General features: G+C 32.5%; 1 protein-coding gene across 1 annotated transcript; it reads right to left on the bottom strand.

Moving 5' to 3' along the window:
* Nucleotides 1-732: 732 nt before the first annotated feature.
* LOC126891395 (uncharacterized) lies at nucleotides 733-1,152 on the bottom strand. Its single transcript, XM_050660570.1, has one exon. The coding sequence runs from the start codon at nucleotides 1,150-1,152 to the stop codon at nucleotides 733-735; it is 420 nt and encodes a 139-aa protein (XP_050516527.1).
* Nucleotides 1,153-10,596: the final 9,444 nt, after the last annotated feature.

Raw genomic sequence — 10,596 nt, 5'->3', positions numbered from 1 at the left:
GCTTTGCCGCGGCTTCGCGCCAGCACGCTTGAGCGTAGTGAGAAACGTTAAACAACTGTTCGCCTTCTCTTTTGTAGATTATTCCTCGATTTAAAAAACATATTCCAATATTCATTACTTCACGATTTGGCAGACAAATAAGAAAATGAAGATGCAGTTGTCAAAACTTTAAACCCATTTTTCTCAAAACTGCTTTTTCAAATGCGGTGGACATTGTAACTGAAAAACTACTCGGCCGATCTACCTGATATTTTGCACATATTTTCTTTAGACATTTCATGAGGTAACAACGTCGAGATATTTTTCGTTTTGTGCTTATTTTTTGTTCAACAATATTAAATCTGTTGGTTTTCACAAAATTTTTATCAAAAATTTCGTATTTTTGACTTTTGAGTGATACCAAAAATTCAAAAATCATTAAAAATAAAAAAACTCGACGTTGTTACCTCGTGAAACTCATAAGCTAATAAAATCTTTTTGAATTTATTGTTTCGTATAATCCAGTGATGAGTTCTGATGTCCACCGCAAAATCCATTTTTTTTTGAGCTGCCTGCCAAAATTTTTCGCCAATGGCTTATTTTTCAATATTTTGGATTGAATTTTTTCTTAAATATTTTTTGAATTGTACTTAATGTGTTTATTTAATTTAAAAATAAAATAATTCTACCATAGTTTCGAAAAAAATTCACAAAAATGTGCTTGATATGTTGATTTCAAACCATACCCCCTCCTTAAGGAAAGGCTTCATCGGAAACAAGAAAGTAAGGAATTTCAACATTGGAAGTTTCATCCAAAACCTCAGGATCGGGGATGTTGAACTCTTGTTGTTCAAAGCGTGTTCCAAATATGCTTTCTTTAAATATTCCTCCATCACTTTGGGATCGATAACCTCCAATATCTACCATTGTAAATCTGTATGGGCTGTCACAGGCTGCTAAAAGAACAATACTGAATTGTTTCGTATAATTAAAAAACAATGATCCACTTATAGAAGGCACTTGAATGGTGACCTGTTTTCCAGCCAAGGCTCCTAAACAATGAGAAAAGTTCCATCTTGTTTGAAAACCACTTACAATGTGAAGCCAATCCTGCTTGGTAGATGGAAACTTCAAATATAAAGGATGGAGGGTATCCCAAAGTACCAGGCACATTTCATGGATTATTTTGTGGACAGTAGTATGCCCATTGTGAAATGTCCATGCTAGCACTTACATGACATGCCTTGAGAAATAATCCTGGAACAGATTACCAACAATCACATGATTAAATTGTACAAAATATAGGGGTCTGTACTCACTGTAAAGTAATGACAAGCCTCTCTTCAACAGAAATTCCATCAGAGCGATGTTGCACATTTATTTTTGGTTTGGCTAATTGCAGCAATTTTTCGAAAAATACTCGAACCTTGATTCTTTTGTATTTAAGAAATGGCTGGCCATCCCAATTTTCCATATTTTCATAATAATTAAACTGACCTCTGTTTTGTCTAGTCTGATTAATAAGCCTCCGTTTGCATCTACGGTGTCTTCTATTACAATGGGTTAATGCTGTTCTAATACAAAGTATCGCATTTATTTCTATTACTTCTAGTTTTTATCACAATTATAATTTCGCATCTTTTGTCTAAAGTTTGGAGTACTTGCGTGTAGAACCGTATCGTCAGCATGCCTTATATTGTTGATCGTCTCACCATTTATTATCAGACCAACATCATCCGCGAGTGCTTGTTGACACATGGCTTCACTATACAGATTAAATAAAAGTGGCGATAAGATACATCACTGTCGGACTCCTCGACGGATTTGAATTTCTTCTGTTAGTCTACCCTCAACCTTCACATTTGCTGTTTGATTCCAAATTAGGTTGCATATAACTCAAATATCTCGGCTGCCTATAATTTTGCTTATTAGAACTTGCCTTCGTGGTTCATGCTGTACTTTGTCGAAGGCTTTTTCGAAATGAATAAAACAGGTGTAAATTTCTTGGTTCATGTCTAAAGCATCTTTGTGAGAGAACGTTTATTGCAAACAGAGCTTCCCTTGTACCCAGCCCTTTTCTGAATCCCATCTGTGTGTTACTGATGTCTACGTCTAATTTCCTATAGATCCTATTGTGGATTACTTTTAAGAATAGTTTTAGAGCATGACTCATCAAAACTATCGTACGATATTCGTGGCATTCCTTTGTGTATTTTTTGGAAGTAGTATAAAGGTCGAACGGGGCCATTCCTTGGGTATTATTCCAGTTCTATATATTGTGTTAAATAGATCTAAGAGTATTTTAATAGATTCATCGTCCATAAGTTTGAGCAGTTCTATGGGAATTTCATCAGGACCGGGGACCTTACCACCTTTCGCTTGTTTGCGTGCATATTCCATATGATATATTATATTCACTCTATTATATCGTATAATAAAAGGTTTCTCTTTTTTGTACCTTAAACTTTTAATTTTCAATCATTTTACCTTTTCTCCTTCAGTACTCAAGGATCTTTTTTTAATTAAAGTATTTTACCTATAATTTTAAGTCATAAAAATCTTTATAATGGAGTTCTTCAGCCTGATATGGTAGTTTTTCTTCTTCTTCCCAGAACGAGACAGCCCAAAAATGTTCAACCAATCGTTGACAGAATACACAGAAACAAACTTCTTTTGCTTCTCAATTGCACTGTGCATGGAATCACATTCCATGTATGAATGTACACTCTTCAAGAATTTTTGTTGAATCACATGTGCCAACTGAACATTTCTGTTTTGTCCTGCACAAGTGTCAGACAACAATGAACGTTCTCGTATATTGGGCGACAAATAATTTTTTATATATGTATGATAGGAGACAGCTTCCAATTTCGCCACTGCCCCTATTGCCATTAACTTCCGGCCACGCTAAACGAAATGCTTTATTTGGTAAAGGAGCTTCGTATATAGTTAAATTATACATGTTCAATTTTCTCTTATAGTACAATAGAGAAACTTCTGTGGAAGGTATGTTCAAAACGCTCTGTAAGTCATACGTAATTGACATGAAAGAAGAATCAGTATTTGCTCTTTCTTTATCCAAGGTTTTTTTATCAAGACATTATTTTTTTCAATAAATGGAGCTTATACTTAGTCCAGGGTAATAAGGTTTTTTCCATGACACTCGAGCAGCCAGGGTAGTGAAGCGTTTTTTCGACAGGTAATACCTATAAGAGCAAATTGTAACTATTTCCTGCGTAGAATCTGGCGGCCATTTTTATTTATAAACAATTAAGTGTCAAAAATGGCATTTTTCCCTTTTTTTTCAAATCAATGGAAAACAGTGAAACTTATGGTTTTTTTAGTACAAATATCTTTGAGGTTATCTAAAAAGCTTTAAAATGACGTATTACAAAGTTTGATATACTCATTTATTGTTAATATAATTGCGAAAAAAGGTCGGAATTGCAAAAAAAATTAATTTCGCAATATCTATTGTAAAAATTAGTGTACAGCTTTGAAATTTTTGTCATATAAGGGTTCCTTGGTGCTTAATATGTGATAAAAATTTCAAAGCGATTCATTCAATTGTTTAAATTTTATTCAAATTGTTTATCCCAGAGAGCATTTTTTTTACAATAACATAAGTCAGAAAAAAATGACGTTAGAACCATTCTACAGGTGTCAAATGAAAGAGCATGAGCTATATTTTCAACTTGGTTTAAAAAAAGCGAACAAAAATTGCATTTAGTAGTAATAAATAATTATGCAAAAGTATCGTAAATCTTTCCTTATAAACTTTTTATTTTGTTATATAAGAAATTATATATATATTTATTACAATTTTTTATCAATTATGATATAAATAACGTTACTTGGTAGTTGTGCACTTAAAACAGGGTAAAAAAAGTTAATTTTTTTGGAAAAAGTTATTCAAAAAGTTTATAAGGAAAGATTTACGATACTTTTGCATAATTATTTATTGCTAATAAATGCATTTTTTATTGGCTTTTTTAAACCAAGTTGAAAATATAGTTCATGCTTTTCCATTTGACATCTGTGGAATGGTTCTAACGTCATTTTTTTCTGACTTATGTTAGTGCAAAAAAAATGCTCACTGAGATAAACAATTCGAATAAAATTTAAACAATTAAATGAATCGCTTTGAAATTTTTATCACATATTAAGCAACAAAGAACCCTAATTTGACAAAAATTTCAAACCTGTACACTAATTTTTACAGCAGTTATTGCGCAAATAGTTTTTTTTGCAATTCCGACCTTTTTTCGCAATTATATTAGCAATAAATGAGTATATCAAACTTTGTAATATGTCATTTTAAAGCTTTTTCCATAATCTCAAAGATATTTGTACTAAAAAAATCATAAGTTTCACTGTTTTCCATTGATTTGAAAAAAAAGGGAAAAATGCCATTTTTTGACAGTTAATTGTTTATAAATAAAAATGGCCGCCAGATCCTACGCAGGAAATAGTTAAAATTTGTTCCTATAGGTATTACTTGTCGAAAAAACGCTTCAGTACCCTGGCTGCTCGAGTGTCACGAACAGGGTATATTTTTGTCTTATTACCCTGGCCTAACTCTTCTAAAAGAATTTTCTCACTATCATTGCTGGCAAATTTGGGCCAGGGGTTTTTCGCGGCAATGTATGGATTTTTTAGTTTTTGGTTATTATTGCTATTGCAACCAACTATCGCACATATTACCTGTTTTTAAATAATATTGAAAGCACAATCTAGCACTATATTCACTTACGCAAACTGCATAACAACCACAACGTAAAATAAAACATTTGACGTTTTGTCATTCGGTAACGTAGGCATACAAGAAAGAGACAGAATTATTCGTACGTGTGGCTTTATCTTCTCGTAGTATCACGTAACGCTACTGAACATAGGCTAGTTCGAGGTTTGGCCGATATGAGTGCTAGTTGTAAAGATGGAATTAAGGCCGATTCACATTCATAACTTAATCTGGTATTGCACTCCAGGGTCACCTTGATCTACTTCTAACCATTGTAAAACATCTTCCCCAGCTACTTCTTTCCCGGCATTATTATGCATTGTCCTATCCCTTGCCCTTGTAGAAATTTAGGAACGTCTTTGGCCTCAAAGGAATTGTTCCAACCATTTTTTATTGATTGCTCTTTTACCACAATCCATACTGCATCAAAATTAAAAATTGTAAGACTCTAAGTTTTGCAAGGTACGCTGCCCTCTTGTATCTTCTTCATTATATTCATCATGCAATACAGTAATTACTTGATCTAAAAATTTTCTGCGATATATTCGTTTGGTTGCCAAAATTATTTCCTGATCCATGGGTTGAATAAGCGATGTTGTATTTTTTTTTTCAAAACATACAGCTACAAACTTTTGGCAAAGTTTGTGGGAAGGTTTATAGCGTTTGGGGTCCACGGCCAACCCGTTTGTTGGCAATGTATCTTGGTATGTCACAGGTTAACCAAGTATAATATTACCAGGAATTTCTTAATTTTTTACATTTGACCGAATTTTTTGTCTGATTTATCCAACGTCCATTAAATATAGACCCGTTGTATCGAGGTTTAACTGTAATGATATAAATAATGGAAAGTAAAATGTAACTTATCGATTTTTTTTGTTTGGGGTAGAATACATACAAAGATCGTACATAATAGAAGGAGAGGGGCACAGTGTTACATGAATGTTTTTATTCGATGTAATTTTGACAGGGTTTTCTCAAATTTAATATCATACAACTATTTTGGATTTGAGGCCTACTATGATATAACCAACTACAGGAAAAGCTTATATGACTAGTCGGTAAAAACCATTTTTTAGAGAAAATACAATTGTAACATTTTACCCAAATAGTGGGGACCACTGTTATATACTATGGGGTGCACTGTTACACAAGGAATACTGAGGCGACTAATCGAGGGCTGAGAACAATAAGGTTCCAAGCCCCATTTCATAAATTTGTCAGTAGACAAATTTCTAATTTTAAACTATCATAACTTCGTTATTATTTGAAGGACTGTAAATCTTAAAATTATTTTATACTACAGTATGGTAAATTCTGATAACGCCTAACGTTAGATAAAATCATAAGTAAGATTGTAATGTGCAATTTTGTAACATATTTACTGACGTCTGTAGTGTACTTGGAACCTTATTGCACTATAAGTCTTGTACTTGGAACTTTACAAAATACCTGGAATTACAAAATAAACATTTCACAAAATATTTTAAATTTTCCAAAAATTGTTAGCGCAATTGGTGAAATTAAGGTATAAATTTCAAAATAAAACGAATATTTATTTTTAAATAGAAAATTATAACACAAAACATATTTTTCCTAAATTTAGCTTTAACAACAGAACTTAAAATGAAAACAAAAAAAAATACTTACACATTATAGAAAACCCTAATTAAATTTATCCTTTTTGTATTCAGAAATTAATGCCCCCATATATGCCTGATCCGGGTTTGGCATTCACTTATAGGCAAATTCAATTTGTTGATTTTTTTTTTCAGTAACTGTTTTATTGTTCATTTTGTCGGTTGGAGCTGTGATAAGTTTATCCAAATTACTTTAAACTGGTAATATTTTGCTGCGTTTAGCTTCTTTAATGTTAATATTAACAGAAACAAATGGACTTGTGTGACCAATATCGTGACAAAAGGGCATTGTTGGATGTACATACCAAGGCTTTATTCGATATTCATCCTGCAAAAAAGGAATCTTCAAAAAGTTTGAGCCACTTGGTAGATCATGTCAGGATGCACTTAAGGTCTTTAAAGTCATTAGGACACCCTACAGAATCATGGGATACTTTAATTATACGAGTATATTTAGTATTTACCCAACTTGATCCAGTGACAATTAGTGAATGGGAATCAAAGGATTTCATGAATGATTCTCCCAATTTGAAAGCTTTTCTCACATTTTTAAAACAAAAGGCAAAAATGCTCAAAAGAATGGAGAAAAACATACAGAGGCAAATTCAAGCCCAAGCATAAAGGGACAACCTTCTAAACCACCAGCAGAGTCTAGTAATAGATTTAATTCCTATGTTCAGGGAAGTTATCACATTTCAAACCGTACTTGTTCATCATGCACTGCTCCCAATAATAAAATTTATACGTGTACTACAAAATTTCTGTGGTTGTCTGTCCCTGAACGAATCGATGTAGTCAAAAAATCCAATTTGTGGTCGATAGTCAATCCAGTAAACAATTGTAACTTTGGTCATTGCAAAAATTGTAGTGCCAAACATCATTCTCGGTTGCATGTTTCAGAACCTTCTACATCTGACACAAATGCGAATTATGAATGTTCTTTGGAAAAACACTTTTTTAAAAATCTGAACTTCACAATTAAAACTTTTATTTCGACAAACAAAGATTTTAGTTACAACTCAATAATTTAAAATCAGACTTTACTTTAACATTTAAATCAAACTACTTTTTACTATTTTTTATCAGACTCAAAAATATTGATTTTTACATGGTCTTTTATAATTTTTATTATTGCTGAATTGCTGTTCCATTACGGCGCAATTGAGTCCAGAATATTCAACGCTGCGACGCGGCGGTGCCTCGTGTCGAATCCACGTGGTAGAATATACTGGATGGTAGCGGTCGTTGTACCATAAATTGCGTAACAGTCTCTATTTACATTTAATTTAAGTTCAAAACAGGTAGTTCTATCCACTGTTTTGTTAGAAGTAGTTGATACAGAAAGAAATCGTCATGATCGCAGAGCACTTTTAGATCCAGGGAGCCAGTCTAATTTCGTTAGTTCACATTTATGCCACAAACTTGCACTACCAAGAAAGCCTACAAATATTACCATTTCAGGGGCATTCGAGGTAGAATCCAAAATTCAGGCTATTTGTCAAATTCAAATTGTGTCTAAAAACACTCCATTTACTGCTCTTTTAGTCTGTTTAGTAGCTCCAGAAATATGCGATGTTGTACCTAAACCTCCTATTGATCCGATATCTCTTTCGATACCTACATGTCATAAATGAGCCGATCCTGATTTTCACATTCCCAAACAAATTGATCTTCTTCTTGAGGTGTTTTGGGAAACATTATGCATAGGACAAATTCGTCTTAAACGTCACTTGTTATGTGTGACCTGCATATTGGCGATAATTTCAAATGCTTCACTCTTTAAGGTGATATCTCTCTTTAGATAATGGAATTTTTGTACGTTGCTAATTGAAAGATTGTCATTTATCAAGCTGTCAAAACTATCGCGAAACTAAAGACATTCGCTTGCGTCACCTGAATAGATTGGCAGATTTATGGGGGGTAATCGAACATCTGATGAGTTAGTGAATCTGTTGTTATTTTCTGGATTGAAAACCGAAGCTGAACTTGCATTATCTGTCCTGTTTTCCTTGACAAGACCTTGCGCTTTTGAAATAATGGAACAAAAATTGTTTTCAAATGCTTGGCGCACGTCATATTCGCCTTGTAGGTCTTCTTCTTTCACTGAGCATTCAATGCCTACCTGTAGCTCTGCAAATTCTGCAAGTAGGATTTCAATATGTGAAAGTCTGTTTTTTAAAACCCTATCGTCGATTGAGTCGATTTTGTGACATGCATTTCTCTATATTTATTTGAAGATTTCTAGTCGCGTTTCTAAGCCATCTCACTTAACAGGTAATGTTTTTAAATCTTCCATTTTATTTATTAACAAAAAAACAAATTTTATTTAGAAGTGCAAATAAAATTTAAATAAAAATAGTAACTAATATTAAATATAACTGTAATATATGAATATGCGATATACTGTGTAATTATGTTTATATTTAATAGATAAGTTGAGCGTAAAATAATTGGAATGGAATGATTGAATTAAAATGAAAAGAATAACTGTTCAAATCGGCTGCCATATGGTAAAACACAGTAACTCCAATTGCATAAGTTTTGAGATAAATCACATTTTACAAAAAAAATGCAGCCTTTCCGTATTAGTGCAGTTCAAGTCCTAATTTTAAGCAATGGCATTATACAATCTGTACTGCATGATTTACTATTCGGTTTTATTTAATATAATAAATATTTGTCGAGAGGCAACTTCTACTTTGTTTTTATACTTGGTTTGTGATAATAAATAACATACAAATTATTTTAATAAAACCCAGTAAATGAAATTATTGTGTTTTTTCAAATACCATGCGGACAATAGTAAAAATATTTTAATAATGCAAGTGCAATAACTGTGTTTTTAATGTAAAGTAATAATTTTTTTTTAATTTCTTTATTAACGACGGAAAAACAAGTAAGTGGAATCTCAGTTGTCATTTTGTTTAACTGCAAATGTAGAGCGTTCAGCACATTTCATTCTATGGCAGGGAAAATGTTAAATAAACTTTTTTCAAAAAAATCAAACATTAATTTATTAATCACAAAATATTGTGAATAGTACAGAATGAAAAATAATAAGAAATAATAAACAAAATAAATTTAGTTTTCACTAAATATGGGTGGGATTAAAATTCTCCAACCAATTCCCCACTATTACTTAGATCGGATGATACATCTGATTCGGGAAGAGTTTTCCAAAAGATTTGCCTATTTGCTGTCATCAATCGGACTAAATTCTTAAGTATTTTATTTTTTTTAGCTGTTGCTATATTACGAACTGGTAACGACTGTAGGACGTGATCAAGACGATACTTGTTTTGCAAGAAATTCAATTTCGTAAATTCGTCATCAAAATCTAATTTGAATTCCAGGTTTCGACTTCCTTTCGTCAAGCAAACTTCAAAGACGTCTTTTAACTGGAAGTCTTTCATTTTCTTGTTGCCAGAACCTTTGGTGAATATTTTTTTCTTATTTTCCCGGCCGTGAAATTCCGTTAACTGAATCACATTCAAGTTTGCCCTGCTAGACTGTATTAAGTCACATAATTCCTGAAAGTCGTAGACATTTCTATGTTTTAGAATTTTGTAATTAAAATGTTATAATATAGCTAAACATACCTCATTATCTGTTTTCGTAATGTTTACGAGAGCTTTTATGTTAGGAACTTCTTCTTCAGATGAACTGTACGTTTCACTCTCGGGTAAATAATTTTGATCAGCATCACTCTCATCAAAAGTACTAGACATATCGTCATCGTTACTGGCAGTTTCTGCAGTCTTTGATAACTCATAAAAAGAATACAAAACATTCGTGTCTAAGTTTAAGTTATCATCAAGAAAATAACAGACTGTCTCATATTTTATATGTGGAAACAACTCAAGCTCGTCAAGATTTTGACATTTTTGTCGCAATGGGCTCTGAAGTAAATAGTGAAAATAGTAGATATTTTATAAAAATGTTGTAATTAAACTCACTTTTTTTATTAAAACTGGATCAAACAGATGCAACGCCATTGGAGCTACTTACAAAATTATTCTGAAATACAATAAAATAAGTACAGTAAAAACTATCACCATATTTCATATGTTTACCTCAATATTGGAATAATAATGTTCAAGAGCTCTAGTTACGACGCGCGACGTAGCGTGATCGAGAACTAACACTATTTTTCCTGACACGTGACGAGACATGTTCAACTCTTAGCCACCTCAAGTTAACTGCTGGATATGAGATGAGGCAAGGCAATCTCCAAAT

This window comes from Diabrotica virgifera, chromosome 9 (genome assembly GCF_917563875.1).
Source record: "Diabrotica virgifera virgifera chromosome 9, PGI_DIABVI_V3a".
Classification (NCBI taxonomy): Eukaryota; Metazoa; Arthropoda; class Insecta; order Coleoptera; family Chrysomelidae; genus Diabrotica; species Diabrotica virgifera.
The sequence above is the reverse complement of the archived record's forward strand: the minus strand, read 5'-3'. Positions and strand labels throughout refer to the sequence as shown.